The sequence below is a fragment of the Eremomyces bilateralis genome, assembly GCF_010015585.1.
Source record: "Eremomyces bilateralis CBS 781.70 unplaced genomic scaffold P152scaffold_2, whole genome shotgun sequence".
NCBI classification, from domain to species: domain Eukaryota; kingdom Fungi; phylum Ascomycota; class Dothideomycetes; order Eremomycetales; family Eremomycetaceae; genus Eremomyces; species Eremomyces bilateralis.
The window spans coordinates 484,032-498,887 of record NW_022985068.1 but is presented as its reverse complement, the minus strand read 5'-3'; the positions used below and the strand labels follow the sequence as shown (position 1 = coordinate 498,887).

The 14,856-nt window shown below is 53.3% G+C and overlaps 4 protein-coding genes across 4 annotated transcripts; 3 read left to right on the top strand and 1 right to left on the bottom strand.

Annotated features, from left to right (window-relative positions):
- The first annotated feature begins 1,191 nt into the window (after positions 1-1,191).
- On the top strand, positions 1,192-3,176 carry P152DRAFT_113120 (beta-lactamase/transpeptidase-like protein). Its single transcript, XM_033673646.1, has one exon. The coding sequence runs from the start codon at positions 1,518-1,520 to the stop codon at positions 2,754-2,756; it is 1,239 nt and encodes a 412-aa protein (XP_033537808.1). The 5' UTR covers positions 1,192-1,517; the 3' UTR covers positions 2,757-3,176.
- A 1,129-nt stretch (positions 3,177-4,305) lies between these two features.
- P152DRAFT_470219 (cytochrome c oxidase subunit VB) lies at positions 4,306-5,439 on the top strand (the record flags this gene model as incomplete). The annotated part of the gene is made up of 6 exons (XM_033680953.1): positions 4,306-4,375; positions 4,614-4,661; positions 4,750-4,908; positions 5,037-5,137; positions 5,194-5,296; positions 5,354-5,439. 6 exons carry the CDS (start codon positions 4,306-4,308, stop codon positions 5,437-5,439), a joined length of 567 nt encoding a protein of 188 aa, XP_033537807.1.
- A 1,338-nt stretch (positions 5,440-6,777) lies between these two features.
- On the top strand, positions 6,778-11,166 carry P152DRAFT_113039 (uncharacterized protein). Its single transcript, XM_033673644.1, has one exon. It carries the CDS (start codon positions 7,136-7,138, stop codon positions 11,030-11,032), a length of 3,897 nt encoding a protein of 1,298 aa, XP_033537806.1. The 5' UTR covers positions 6,778-7,135; the 3' UTR covers positions 11,033-11,166.
- A 469-nt stretch (positions 11,167-11,635) lies between these two features.
- Positions 11,636-14,449, bottom strand: P152DRAFT_113110 (uncharacterized protein). The gene is made up of 3 exons (XM_033673645.1): positions 14,195-14,449; positions 13,481-14,143; positions 11,636-13,431 (listed from the first exon to the last, which is right to left on the bottom strand). The coding sequence occupies exons 2-3, from the start codon at positions 14,132-14,134 to the stop codon at positions 11,707-11,709; spliced, it is 2,379 nt and encodes a 792-aa protein (XP_033537805.1). The 5' UTR covers positions 14,135-14,143; positions 14,195-14,449; the 3' UTR covers positions 11,636-11,706.
- Positions 14,450-14,856: the final 407 nt, after the last annotated feature.

Sequence of the window (14,856 nt, the reverse complement as noted above, 5' to 3'; positions counted from 1 at the left end):
TTAGCACACAGACGAGAGGAGAACTGGAGAACGGGTCTAAATACAATTGTGACCACTGACCAGTCAATGGACCAGTCAACCGTCGCCGGTCACCACAGGATCTCCATCCATTCCCACCAACAGAGTCGCCAAAACGTGCTGTCTGTTTCAGATCCGCCAGTTTTGCCGTAATCCCGTTCCGTGCCACTCTAGCTGCTGTGGATCCCCAGATTTGCAGTTTTCCAGATGGATGCCTAGATAGTAGATGGCGAATCTACCCGAATAACGTATCGCAGCATCAAATCAGGCTGTTCAAGCGAACACGAGATGATGATGCAAACCGGATGGATCGCCCGTCATCGTCTCAGTAAACAAGCACAACCTCCAGGTAAGAACTAAACTTTAATGTCCCATTATCCCAGCCTCCATGTCAGCAATCAGGAATCGGCAAGAAATCGGAAACAAACCAGCAAGAAATCAGCCATCAGCGCCTCAAATCGTCAATGTTCTGGATGGAACCGAGCACCGGGCGCTGAATGGCTGGACCCTAACTCGGCTGGCGGCGTTTCAGGTGATATGCCGCTAACCCGATGCTGAGGAGCCTGAGGTGGAGCGCCCGTCCTGTTGCGAAACATTCGAGACGTCGCTTCGACCAGAAGGGTGGATTGTTTCAACCTTCTAGTATCACGATATGTGTTATTCAAGGTATAGATCGTTATTGGGACGTTCTCCCTTCTGCCCGGTTGTTACCTACAGCGGAAATACATACTAACAATCAAAAGCCCACTCCTCAACCGACCAAGGAGAGCGAATGGGAGATGGAGATGTCAACCAAGATGAGGTCTGCATCACGGCGCTTAGAAGCACTTGTGTCTACCGAGTCGGTAAGCTTCCATTCACAGACTCCTGAGATTGCCGGCCTTGTCCCTTCGTTTCTGTGTCTAGTCCTCGTTGAACCGAGCACGTGTCTGGCATCCATCGCGGTGTGAGCGTCTAGCTTCAAAATGGTCGAATAGCGGTGGAGGAGCTAATCGGCGTGATATCTAGCAGAAGGTATTGTGCTCTTGATTTATTTGCACATTGCCAGGAAGTAAAGTAGAATGGTCCGATCCCTATATCCGAAATATCCGATGTATGGAAGCAGACCAAGATATTACGGCTTTGCTTGTTGGCACGTCCTTGGCATCAGTCCGATTCGCTAACCACCCGAGTCGAATATAGTACTACGAATCCAGATGAATTATGCTTCATGTATAGTACAAGTCGACCGAAAATCCAATCGATCGACCTATTTCTATATTCGCTCGTTCGTTGTCAAATCTCGCCTCCATTTACTCTAAAGTGTTGTATCTCTATAGTTACCCGTTCTTTTACACACGTTAAGTACTTCATTCCTGCCGCCATGTCTCGTTTTTATCCGATCCTTCTTCAACAGGTCGTCTCATTTTCTCTTCTTTGTCATTCGTTTGCCCCTCAAGTCGCTCTTTCTAGGTTTCCAAGTAGAGACTTATTAATTAATAGAACGAGGTGGTACCATCATGGGTTATCTCAAACACCTCGTAACCCTCCTTTCCTCCCTCACCTTAGTTTCATCCCAACTGCAGGCGGGAAATGCTACTATTCAGGGCTTCACTAAGGAGGGGATCGCAGCCCTGAATGCCGCGATGCACCAGTGGGTGGACGATGGTAAAGGCGCCGGCGTTGTCACTCTGGTTGCTCGTCACGGCGAGATTGTGAGCCATGATGCCTACGGGGTGTTGAATGCCTCCGCAGCCACGAAAACTCCGGTAGAGAAGGACTCGATTTTCTCCATCATGTCAATGACTAAGCCCGTCGTCGGTGTGTCAATGATGATGTTCTATGAGGAAGGGAAATGGAAGTTGGATGATCCAGTCTCGAAGCACATCCCCGAATTTGCAGACCTTCAGGTCCGGGAGGCGAATGGTTCCCTGGTGCCGCAGAAGACCCCGATGACTATGGCTCAGCTAATGAGCCACTCAGCCGGGTTTCCTGCCCAGCTTACGGTCAACAGTTCAACGCTGCAAACGATCATCCCTCCGCTAGTAGCGGGCCAACTAGCGTTCCAGCCAGGAACGGATTGGCGATATGGGCCGGGCGTTGAAATCCAAGGTTACTTGATCGAGAAATGGGCGGGCAAGGACCTGTCCGACTTCATGGAGGAACGCCTATTCCGACCCCTCGGCTTAAAGGACACCGGCTTCTGGGTCGATCCATGCAAGATTAACCGCGTTTCCGCGCTCCACTCCGCGATCGGCGGCCGCGTCACAACCATCTCTTCCCCGTTCGGCTCCGGAATAGCGACATCCAAACCCACGCGTCTCTCCCCTTCCGGCGGCCTCTACTCCACGGCCGAAGACTACTGGCGCTTCAGCCAAATGGTGCTCAACGGCGGCGAGTTCGAGGGCACGCGCTACCTCAACACGAGCACCGTCAAGCTGATGCACACCAACGTCTTGGCCGAGGGCGTAGCGATCGTAAACGGCGGCGTGGGCGCCGCGCGCAGCCCGGGCACGGGATTCGGCCTGGACTTTGCCATCATCTTGGATGGGCCGGCGTCCAAGCAAAGCATGCCGGAGGGCAGCTTCTACTGGGGCGGGGCGTTCGGCACGTGGTTCTGGATCGATCCGACGGATGATGTAGTCGTGGTGGGTATGATTCAGAATCTTGGGGGCGCCTTGTCTGGGGATGGCTCGCTTCGGGAGGCATCGGCGAAGGGGACCTATGCGGCGTTGCAGCGGGACGCTTGTTCGAAGTAGCGGAGGGCGAAGTACTCGATATCGTGCAACAACGTTCGATGCTTTTATTGTTGACTAAATATCATATTGGATACCAGTACATATCATTTCGGTGCGCCAACGCTTCAAAGACCACAGCTAATTACCTGTTGCTTCATGCCCAAGTCAAACCAAGCTTCCCTTGCTTGAAGTACCCTTACCAGTTTGCTCCGTTTTTCTTCTGTTATTTCTCCTCGATAATACCTGGTAAGCGAACAATGTTAGTGAAAAGCTGTTGCCGCTAACTATCAAATGGACCAACTGGCGAGCACTGATTTGAGCCCATGGCGTAGCAACCTCGCTTTTGGGCTATGGGAGAGCCTCCTCGGGTTCATGAGGCTGTACTAGAAACGGCATCTCAGCCCAGCCTTGTTGGTGGGATACCTCTGTCGAGCGAGGACGACTATTTCTCCTCTTCTCTATTTCTTTCTCTCATGTCGCGGCACAGAAGGTGCTCACACGAGTCTAGGAGTGCTGGTGTTTTGGCACTCCGTACCTAGCTCGCTCTAGGTATCTTCAGCATGGCCGATCCTATCACAGCCATTTGTATGCTGTCGTCGAATGAGTACGATGATTCAGCGAGATACATTGAGACGATATTTCGAACCGACAGGTTTCAAACGGACCCTACGGGCAGTATCCCATCAATGATACAAGAGACAATCGAGTGCTATATCGTTTATTTCTGTATCGGGTGGAAGCCGACCACCCTTAAAAGGTATCGGACTGCGCTTGTTACTTTTGCTTCCCTTCAGGAAGTCGCAGAGTCTAATACTTTTCAAAACCCCACCGCGTCTACGCGAATTCAATTTCTGGGTTTCGGCGGGCGAGAGCAATTAGCCTCCGCCATTGAAGCATTCATTGCACGGTGCCATTATAGCCTCGGTGACATGGCAGCGTATAACTAATAACGCGATGCTCCGACGTTCAGAGCAGCCGAATCGCCTTTTGAACGCTCTTCGGCTTGTTAATGCCTGGATGGAGTGGTGGAAGGCCGATCCGCCGAAGTCCAAAGAGGAGCTCAAAAGGAGGACTGCGGAGTGGTATCAAGATGATATAGAGATTGTGTCCTTGCAGCATATTTCGTCCTTTTTCACAACCACAGGGTCGAATACACCCGGGTTTAGATGCTTCATGTTGAATGGAAGGAATCAAAATTCGAACCCGAGTTGACGAAAGTGACAGTGATACAACACAATTAGAATTAGAATGTGGAATCTGAATAACGTGACGTGCGATCAGATAAGGCGTGAGGGTGAGGCTGAGGCATCAATAAGGCATCAAGATCAAGTCTGTCACAGCGTCACACCACCAACAGAACCCGATCTCTTGGCGCAGCAACCGAGCTCTGCGCCTGGCTCTCCCGACCTCAATCAATTAGTCCAGCTCACCTCACATTGTTCCAGGCTCACCTTCTGCCAGCAACCCATCACCACCAATTCGGAATCTCCGCTCCTCCATCGACTTCAGTTCGATATCCACGATGCAATCCCTCATCCGACGCGCGGTATGCTCGGCACCCCGGGCCGCAATGGCCGCGAGGAGCACGAAGGCTGTTGCTGTCGTTTCCGGACGCCAGTTCAGCCAGGTGGCCGCCAGATGTGAGTAGCGATGGTTTTATTGGTCATATACGGGTTGAGGATGCCCATGGAAACAAGACGAGGTGGGGGATAAGAGGGAGGATGGCCATTGAAGCCTTCACGAGTCAAATGTGATGCCGAGGAAGTTGCGGAAGGGTTTGGACGAGCAAAGGATGGTGTTGGGGGCTTGATGGAAGCGTGGAAGGGCTACAAGCGCGAAGACTATCATGACTGTTGCTGACGACCAATCGTTCAATAGGTGACGCGGAGGCCGGCAAGCCAGCCAAAACCTACAAGAAGTTCGAAGGTAGGCATTGCTCCACAGTCTTCGATGCCTCCCACGAGACTCGCAAACGATTCCTATCAGAACAAGCTCTAACTCACTCCGTGTATAGAAATCCGAAGCGAGCATGATCTCTACGGACCTGGCGTTGAGGCTGGCAAGTTCCCCACCGATATCGAACAGTCCACCGGTCTGGAGCGATTGGAGGTTCTTGGAAAGATGGAGGGCGTGGATATCTTCGATATGACGCCGTTGGACGCAAGCCGACTGGGTAAGTGCATCCGTTTTCAAGACATTGGTGTGCTTCCAAGGTTGAGCATTATCAATTATCAATGTGGATTGAAAATCGCCAGACCATGCTATAATATAAACGCAGCTTTCTAACGCAAATCTTTACAGGCACGATGGAGGACCCGATCACCGTCAACTCGTTCGGCGACGAGCAGTATGCTGGGTGCACTGGGTTCCCTGTTGACTCTCACGGTGTGAAGTGGCTCGTCGTAAGTGATGCCTTCTTCCATAGTCAACATAAAGTCACGGGAACTAACTTGGATAGATCTCCCGCGAACGCCCGATCGAGCGCTGCCCCGAATGCGGGAGCGTCTACAAGATGAACTATCTCGGACCCACGGAAGACGAGCATGCCCACCATGATGAGCGTAAGTCACGAGCCCAACCCTTTGTCCATCATCCAGAACGCTGACAGTCGATAATAGACGGCCATGACGACCACCACCACGCCGTTGCTGAGGATCCCAAGACCTTTGCAGACTTTGTCAAGCCCGATTACCGGTGGACATAGAAACGTCGAGGGATGTTTGGGTCCCTAGAAAATTTGTATAGAACCCGTTTCCTTTTGCCTGCGGGAGATGGATGCATGCACCCTGTGTCTCATGTAGAATTACCTCGAATCTAGTGTGGTGGTGGGATGAATAGAGACTATTGTCTGTTAAAAGCTGCGTGGTTGTTTCCCTCGCGAACCGCGTACCCTTTGCAAGATTGAAACCAGCTTGATCATTCACCTCCTGCCCTAGAGTCCATTCAGGTTCCAGAGACATTGGATACGATACGTACCAATGCGTTTCATTGATCAAAATCACCTTAATGGCAAAGGTTCCTCATAACTGGGCACTGAGATCCGCATGCTATAAGCTTATACCGTATTTGTCTGGAACCCAATCGGATGCACAAGGGAGTAGTGGGCCAATAGCCCTTCGATGGACGAAAGCAAGGCATTGTCAAAAATAGCATCACCGGCGATCTTCACAGCCACCCCAAGGGTTCTTTTTCAAGTAAATTACGAAACCAGGGAGTGCTCAACTGTTCACGACATGTTTTTGCTTTCATGGAGGATATCGACTCCTGCCAGTCTGGCAACGCTCCACGCGTCCGATGAGCTGGAGGGCCATGATGCGATGACACGAAAGGCCTTGGGATACACAACATGTACGCTCGAAGTTCTGTAGCACAACCGGGGAATCGGTGTCACATAGAACTCGATATTTCGAAGACCCGATGTGAGACTTCACCTTTCAGCTAGAACATGGTGACTTTGACGGAGAGGTGTCGATATTTGCTCCCTCCCCTCACCCAAGCATCCTTGACGGTGATAGAGGACTTCGGCCATCGCAAGCAAATTAGATCGAGCATTATTAAAGATCGTCTTTTAATTGATCCACGAGAGGCACCCAATTCGCCCAAGCCAGCCTCACTGATCTACAACGCCGTTCCCGACCTCCCAGATGCGGTCATCGGATGCCGTCAAGATCCCACGATTGTCTGATCCATATCCGATCCGGATCCGTCGCCTCTCTGCTGTCCAATTTGTGTTTTCTGCTTCAACCGGGGAGTGGATGCTTTCGCGATTGGGTACAGCAGAGACGTTGAATATCGAATACTCGAATTCATTCCCTCCGTTCCCAATATCTGGTTTTCAACGTGACCTGAAACGCCCAGCATCGTCGTGCTGTCAGCACACCGGTGTCACTCACGGTCTAACCACTCCAATTATTATTGCGCCCGCGTATCGATTTGTCGTGCGGTTGCGGTTGCTGTAGCCTATGCAGCTCCGACGCCCATCCCAAGCCACCCAATTATTAGGAGCTTATTAAGACAAGGAGTAAGGTCCCGACGTCAGCCCAACGGCGCTTTGAACCGCTGCGGCTCAGACGGCGCATCTGCGACGGGAAACTACCACGAAAACCTTCAACGCCATAGCTTTTCCCAACCACGACGACACCACGAAATTTGAGGGTTTTGCTTCTGCAGCCTTCTGGATTTTGATTCTACCGCTATCTTTTCGGACATTCGCTATTATTCCACGTATATCCATTCGGTCGGGAGCTGTCGAAGCTGCTGGACAGAGGCGGAAGAGACCGATCTCGCGAGTCACAAAGTGCTGGAAGCCTGGAAGCCTGGAAACCCGAACCACTCCACGAGTCCACGCGTACGACTTGCCCGGACAAAATGCGCGCAAGAATGCGGAGGCACTGAGGAATATGGAGATATACCATGACTTACTGGTGAAGAAGAGGAGACGGTGGAGCGGGAATGGACGGAGTCGTATGGAGAGATGCGACTCGACGCTACGCGGCTTGTCGTTCAAGAGGAGGATGCCTCTACGATGGCACTTCATGCTGGTGATAGCATTATCGATCCTCTCGACAGCGATCCCGCGCACCAACGCTGCCTTCCTCGCCTTCGAGAACTGCCTCCCGCCAGGGATGATCAGCAGTGGAGACCCCAAACCACTTCAATTCGTTCCCCATTTCTTCTCCGCAACTTTCAACGCCACCAACGACGAGAACTCCCTCGACCTGACCGTGTATGGGAACGTCACCGGCCAAGCATACGTTGGGGAGCTGCCTCCGCCGACGGACCCCGCGTGGAAGGATCCGGGCAGCCCGGCGGGGAAGATCCTCAACGTCTCGGAAACGAACAACTACTATTCCACCATCTTTTCCGAGGCGAAGGTGTTGACCTTTACGCCTTGGGTGTCCCACCCGGCACCGTTTTGCGATTATGTTCGGGACGAGGCATGCCCTATTGCTCCTGCGTTCTTCCAGAACGGATCAAATCCCCACGAACTCCCGTCGTTCTCGGTCTCCCATAAATTCTTCTCGACGTACGCATTTTCGACCTTTAGCACTCGAATTTGGGTTCAGTCGGGTGATCTGGGCGCTCCGTCTTTGGCTTGTGTCACCGCCAATGTTACACCTTCACTGGGACGAACGATCTCTGATACGCTCACATATGTACCGGCAGCGATTCTAGTACTCATGGCCATTTCGACGGTGACGGCAGCATGCTTTAGTCCATGGAGCTCGCCCGACCCGTTTCATTGGACCAGCAACTACGGACGAGACGGCGATGTGCTGAGGCTGGTTACTCCGGGCTTTGGCGATTGTCTACAGTACATCCAGTTCATCGTGCTTGCAGGCAGCTTAACCCTGAACTATCCTGGGTTCTTCCAGCCGGTGATCAGCAAGGCTTCGTGGTCGGCGTTGGTTTTCAATCGGAGCTTCGCAAGCAATGGCCCGGGGGCGCAGAGTTTAGTAGACGATGTGTATGTGGTGAACGCAACGTTCGGCCTCTCTGCTTTGGGACAGGTCGTCGGCGTCAGCGAAGATGAGGACATCTGGACGAGCATGGCCATCTGGTTTGCCGTGATTCTTGGAGCGGTGATCCTCCTTTGCCAACTGGGATTCTTGATCCGGTCGCTCCATGCCCGGTGGAGGGGCTCGCAGGATGTCGATCGGCAGAGCAAGAACCTCCCGTTCACCCTGGGGAACATGGTCCGAGTGGTGTTCAATTTCTTCTTCCTCCCGATTGTCTCCCTTACGCTTTTCCAGCTCGTCGTTGCACCACATTCTCAAGCTGCAGTCACCGCCATGGCCGTGGTCCTTCTGGTCCTTGTTGTTATATCTGCGATCTGGATTTTCCGCCTCATCTTCGCGACCCGGCCGCGCGTTCAGCTTTTTGACCATCTCCCTACGCTGCTACTTTATGGACCATTGTACAACACCTACTCCGACGAAGCCGCTCCTTTTGCATTCATCCCGGTCGTTCTCAACAGCATTCGGGGCATTGCAATTGGCGCGATCCAACCCTCTGGTATCGCCCAAATTGTCGTCCTTGCTATATGCGAGGTCATATTCCTCTTGACATTGCATGCTTTTCGTCCCTTCCAATCTCCGACTTCCATGACGGCCTACCATACCTTCTTCTCCGTCTTCCGACTTTCTGCTATCCTCCTAAGCGTCGCATTCGTTCCAACTCTCGACGTTTCGGAAGGGGTGAAGGGATGGATTGGCTATGTAATCCTCCTCCTACATGCCATCGTGCTTGCCTTCGGGTTCTTCCTCAATGCTCTGCAGACTCTTATCGAAGTATTTGCCCGCCTCCTTGGAGCAGGACGCGACGAGCGTGGTGGCCTTTCCAAGGTCTTCGGTATGCGGCAGCTTTCTAAGCGCCATCGTAAGCAAGTGCGTCGCTCCGAGCAGTCCGATGCAGCGATGTTAGCTTCAGAACACGAACCGAAATCTGCGATGGACGCTCGCTCTCGTAGCCTCTCTGCTAGCTCTGGCGTCCTCTTGCAGCAGCATCTCACTGTTGATCGATCCAGTCAAGGCGATATTACTCCCGGTGGGGCGCAGAGCCCCTTCAACTTCATCGCGGGCAGCTCAGCACCATCCGTGGCGGCAGTGGCTGGAGCCCGGCGACCGACTGTAAGCAGCGGTGGGAAGCCATCGGGTGAACACGTTGATCCGTATTATCGCCCTCCGCGAGCCCGTCGCCCTACACTTGAAATTAGCCCCGTGGCGGGCTCATCGAAGTCGCCTCAAACGCCCACTCAGCGCGAGTCAGGAACATCTGCGGACGGTTCCATCCGTCAGCAAGATGAATTCTCACTTGCAATGGCTCGCGACGACTCATCCACGGGTGATCTACACTCTTCCACCTCCATATCCTTCTCACCAAGTGGCCCAGGGGGAAATACACTAGGACGTCGAAATTCGATAGTATCCCAAGGATACATGCAGGAGCCGAGTATCGCAGGCGATCAGCGTCGTACTACCGATTATGCGATCCGCGAGGCGGACTTCTACTATGGCGTACAGCGTGGCCCGGCCTTGTCATCTACGCCAACCCGAAGATTGAAGACCGGTCCGGCTGATCCGACCAGTCCGGCTAGCAGTGCGGCCGGCTGGTTCAGGGGACTCGTTGGGATGGGTGGTACTAGCGGAGGACAAACATGGCCATGGAGCAAACCTAAGCACAAAGGCTTCGAGGTTGTACGGAGTAAACCTGCTGCTATCGCGATGATGAACCTGGACGAGGAGGATGAGGCGCAGGTGCGCTATCGGGATGATCCGGATCTGGAAGCTGGGACTCCAACCCAACGAAGGAGGACAATGACGCTTGATAGCACGGACGAAGCGCCGAGAGGCGGGGATGAGCTGGATGCCACGGCCGGCGCAGCGAGAAGCATGCACTCTTATTCCGATTACGACTCTCCGCGTGTCTCTAGGGACGATGATGCGTTTAATGCGAGCATGCCACCGCGTCCTTACCAAGGCGCGAACTCTTCGCAACCTCCTATTCTCGCCCCAATCAGTTCCGGCTCTTCATTACATATGCCTAGTCGAGCACCCAGTAAGACCAGCGCAGCTGCGCAGCCATACGGTGTCCGCTCCAGCTCCCCGCCGCCTCCAATGCCCGTCTTCTCATCCAGCGTCATCGGTGCGCAATCCGGACCTACCGTGCCTCGCCGCTCATCCCGGCATCCGGGATCCGCTGACTCCGGTCGAACACACCCGACCCTCTCGCCGTACCAGGACAGCTCGATTTATTCGCAACCCATGCCCCCCGCCCACGCTCAAGCTCCCTTACAATCCTTCCATGCCGATAACCTCGATCCACGCGCCAAGACCGAAGACCCTGATCGCGATCGGTACAATGTGTCAGCCTACAGTAACTTCAGCGGAACGAAGACGCCGAGTGAATACTACCGCCGTTCCGTCGAAACCGCCCCATCCGACGACGACCCGCGCGCGAAGACGGACGTCCCGAACCGGAACGACATCTCCGCATTCTCCTTTAACAAAACTCCCGTCGAGCACTACCTCCGGCCGGGCCAGACCACGCGCATGCCGTTTTCCGGCAACAGTGAGGAAACCAGCATTCTGAGCACGAGCATTAGCCCGGTATCCGATCGGAGTGGGCTAGAGGGGATGGGCGGGATACCGGGATCTGGAAAGCAGGGCGAGGTGCCGGCAGAAGGGAGTGGTGAGCGACCGATGAGCACCGGCACGGTGGCGCATCGAGTGGGAGAGGGGATGCGGACGTCGCAGAGCAACATCCAAGGCGAGCAGGCGGAGGTGATCAGGAGGTGAGCGTTGGAGAACCAGACGCTGTCTTGCGTATTGGACGCATAGACGGTCGGATGGCAAGGCACATGAAGCGAGCGCCCTGGACATCCGTTGATGATTGGAAACGGTAGCGATTGGAAATGGTAGCGACGGCGAAACATTGGGAAACGGCAGAATTTGGAACTTACCGGACGGAAGATAATCGTAATTTGTGCCCGGTTGGCGGCGAACGCAAAAGGTTACGTACGAGTGGGATTGTTTCTTATTTTTACTTCGATTGTACACTTTTTTGAATGAATCTAGATATTCATCGGCATCCTCCCATGCGAGCAGTGAACAATATGCGTTTTATAACTCCGAACCTGTCCACCCGTAGCAAGAACCATGATGCCCGTTGCTTAGTTACCGCCGTGGTTGTAATTCTACAACAGTGTAAGGTAAGCCTCAATAGAAGCGTATCCAATGGATTGGACCCTTCGGCAATGCGCTCAGCTGCCTCACCAGTACGGTATCTTCATCTCACAATAAATAGAAACCCTTCCCCACGCCATTCCTAGTACAAATCGCTCAAAGACAACCTCCAGCGCCGATGCTGGTGAAAGAAAAACGAACCACGCCCGGAAATCTACACACATATCCACCTGCATGCCAGAGATCTGCTCTATGACCTATTGCAACCGGCGACAGCCGCTTGCAATTCACTCGTCGTGCCGGTACACATTCTGTGGCCACGTGGGGCCTGTGGGCCCCGTGGTCCCGTTCGGCATCTGCCTCGCCCCCAAGTTCATCAGGGCGTTCGCTGAGGATAGGTACTCGTTCCCCATGTTCGGAGCGAACGCCGTGTTAGTGAAGTTGTCCCACATCGCGGACCCCATGTTATTCGGTGGGCCATTCGCCCCGGAGGTATAGGACCCGAGCGCTTCGGCGAGAGACATTTGCGGGGGGCCGTTGGGAGGTGGGGGAGGAGCGGTGTCGACTGGTGGGGCGGGATTTTGGTAAGGGGAGATGGGGTAGTTGGTGGTGGTGGAGGGGTAGCCGGCGGAGGAGACGCCGAGACTGACGCTAGGGTCGGGGTAAGGGGTGTATGGTGCCGCTGAGGGGACATATTTAGTACCCGTTGCGGAGTTGTTTTCGGTAGGGAGTTGGGCATCTGTCCGTGCAGCTTCTGCCTCTGCCTGCGCCTGTGTTTGCGCGTCCCGAGCGATGACTTCGAGCTGGTGCTTGTTGTTGAAGCGGTCGTGAATCTGCTTGAGGATACCATGGATGATTCCCTTGATCGTTTTCTGCAGCTTCTCGGCCGATGTTTCGACGGGGGGGATTCTCATGGGGGGATATGTCCCTTCGGTCTTGTTGGGGTGGACCTTTTCGAGCATCTTTCCAATCTCGCCGACCATGTATAACCACCGTTCCATGTTGCTCCGAAGTTGGTCGTACTCGTCATTACGGATATCTTCGGTCCGTTGGCTGTACACGAACAAGGCCGTGAACAATCCCGAAAGATAGGAGGTGACGGCAATCCAGACAACGTCTAAACTCCTCAACTCATGCATGGTCCATATGACATCCAGCAAAGTATTAGCGGTAGTGAGGCAAACTTGAAGGTTGTTCGTAATGTATTTGGAATCCATGGACGCGCATCGGGCCGGATGGCGAATCAAGAGCCGGGTCTCGGCATCCCATAATTGACAATAAGTAGCGAAGACACGATCTTCCTCGACAGCCTTGTCTGGGTGCAGGGTTGGATGAAGTTCGTTCTTGATCCGGTCTAGTTCCATTTCTAGGGCAAGTACGGTCTGCTCGTAGTTATAGTTTGGCGGACGCAATGCATAAATGGTGGTGAAAACCTTGGCCATGAGCGAAGCGATCTTGAAAGTGACAATGCCAACGCGGAATGAGCATTTTCGATCTTCTGGAAGATCTTCGTTGGGGAGATTGTCGTGCAGCGGCTCAGGGATCTCGCAGTCAAAGTCCTCGTCACGGAGCGGCATCGGTCGTCCCAACCTTCCACTGAGGGCGACAAGCAGAGCGTAGAGTGACCACCATACCCTCTTGCCCATCTCGATCTCATTCGAGTCAAGTTTGCGCTCGCACTCGCCCCAAGCTTTCGCAGATCGATGAACACCCAGTTCAATAGCAATAGAGTATGTCCAATTCGCCATTAACCAGGCAGGCCCGGGTTTAGGTAGATTGCGAAGGTAGAAGCAGATCATACATAAGGCTGCCACGCCGGAGATCTCTGTGGCCCCAACGAGCTGGCTCACAAACCCTAAAGAATAGGCATAGTGGGCGTGAGATTCCTTCAAGTCGTTTTTGTCTCCATTTCGAAGTGATTGCTGGAACTTCAGGCTCGCGATCATCATATGATACGAAACGATTTCCGATGGTTTCAGCTCCACATTCTCGTCCGAGTGGATACGATCGAGCTGGAAGATATGTCAGTGACCGCGGATTTAGGATCAGAGCTCAACTTACAAGTCTCATGAAGTCCGGTTTATGAAGGATAGGAGCGAATGGGTTGACTGCACGAAAGAATCCTTCCGCACACATTCGTGATGACTCAACGGATATCATCTGTGGCTTTTCGTGCTTTTCCAGACCAAATACTCCCTTCAGGAAGAAATCATACGACTGCTCAACCGGATCGTCTTGGATAAAGTCTGCAATGTCTACCTCAATGCTAAAGAAGGACAATGAAGTCCCCTTGATGGTGCTGAGAGTTGAGGAGGAGGTGACACCAAAGTAGTTGTTCCCTTTGCCTTGCTTCAACGCCGGGAGAACGCTGGTGTCGAAACTAGGATGTGGGTATGACCCGCTTGCAAGCGGATCCCCTTGAGGGTTAGAAGACCAGTCCGAGGTTGGCGCACCAAGGGTGGTTGTTGGTTGACTTGGAAGCGCAGCGAGTACAGGATGACCAATGTCAATCATGAGTGGAGGAACGTCCTCCCCCAAATCCCGTAGCCGGGTTTCATATTGGACAATGCGAGACTTGAGGATACGGTTCTCCTCTTCCAGTTTGTCGCCGATGCCCCGGATCCAGGCGCGACCAGTAATCCGATCTGTGGTCAGACACTGGGTTCCTACATCTAGGCAGTTCTGGCAACCCGAGGTGTTCGGGTCGCACCGCATCTTGCGGATCTAGTAATTTGTTAATGAATAGAACCGCGTAGCGACTTTATTTTGAAACACATATGTAATGTTGCACAAGATCTCATACGCAGGGGTTCAGGGGTATCCTCAGATCTCCTTTTGCCCGCGATTTCGAACCGTTAAAAAATGAATCAATGCGAATCGACTCACCTTGCAACGATCGCATGCTTGCCCAGTGCGACTAGACGCGTGCAACTTTTTTCGAATGGGTTCTCCAAAGTCCTGAGGTGCAGGACGGCGACGGTTTGCTGCTGACGAAGGCGATTGCGCGGGATTCTGAGGAGTACGGGCATTGCCGTCTGCAGTCGCGTTTGCGGGATTCTCCATGATGGCGTTCTCCGGGCGGATTAAGCCGTTCGTTCAGTATACTGCTCCTGAAACATATATTTTTTAATTATTTCACAGTGAAATGATGCCGCCCGCTAGTTGAGAGGGTCCTCGAGGGACGTGATCAGAAATATTTGATGATCATGAACCGTTTGCGCATGTTGTCGTCGGTGGAAAATCGACATCTGGGGATATTCTGGGGGAAATGGTCTGTGCATGTGCTAAGAGATAGTCAGTTAGTCACCTGATTGACTGCACGTGCGAACTCCTGTCCTGTAACCTGACTGGCTGCGTTCCTGCCGTTCCTGTCTTGTGCTTTGAGCCACAAACGCCACACTGCCCGCATCCTTGCAGGGGGCAGCCGTCTCTGCCTC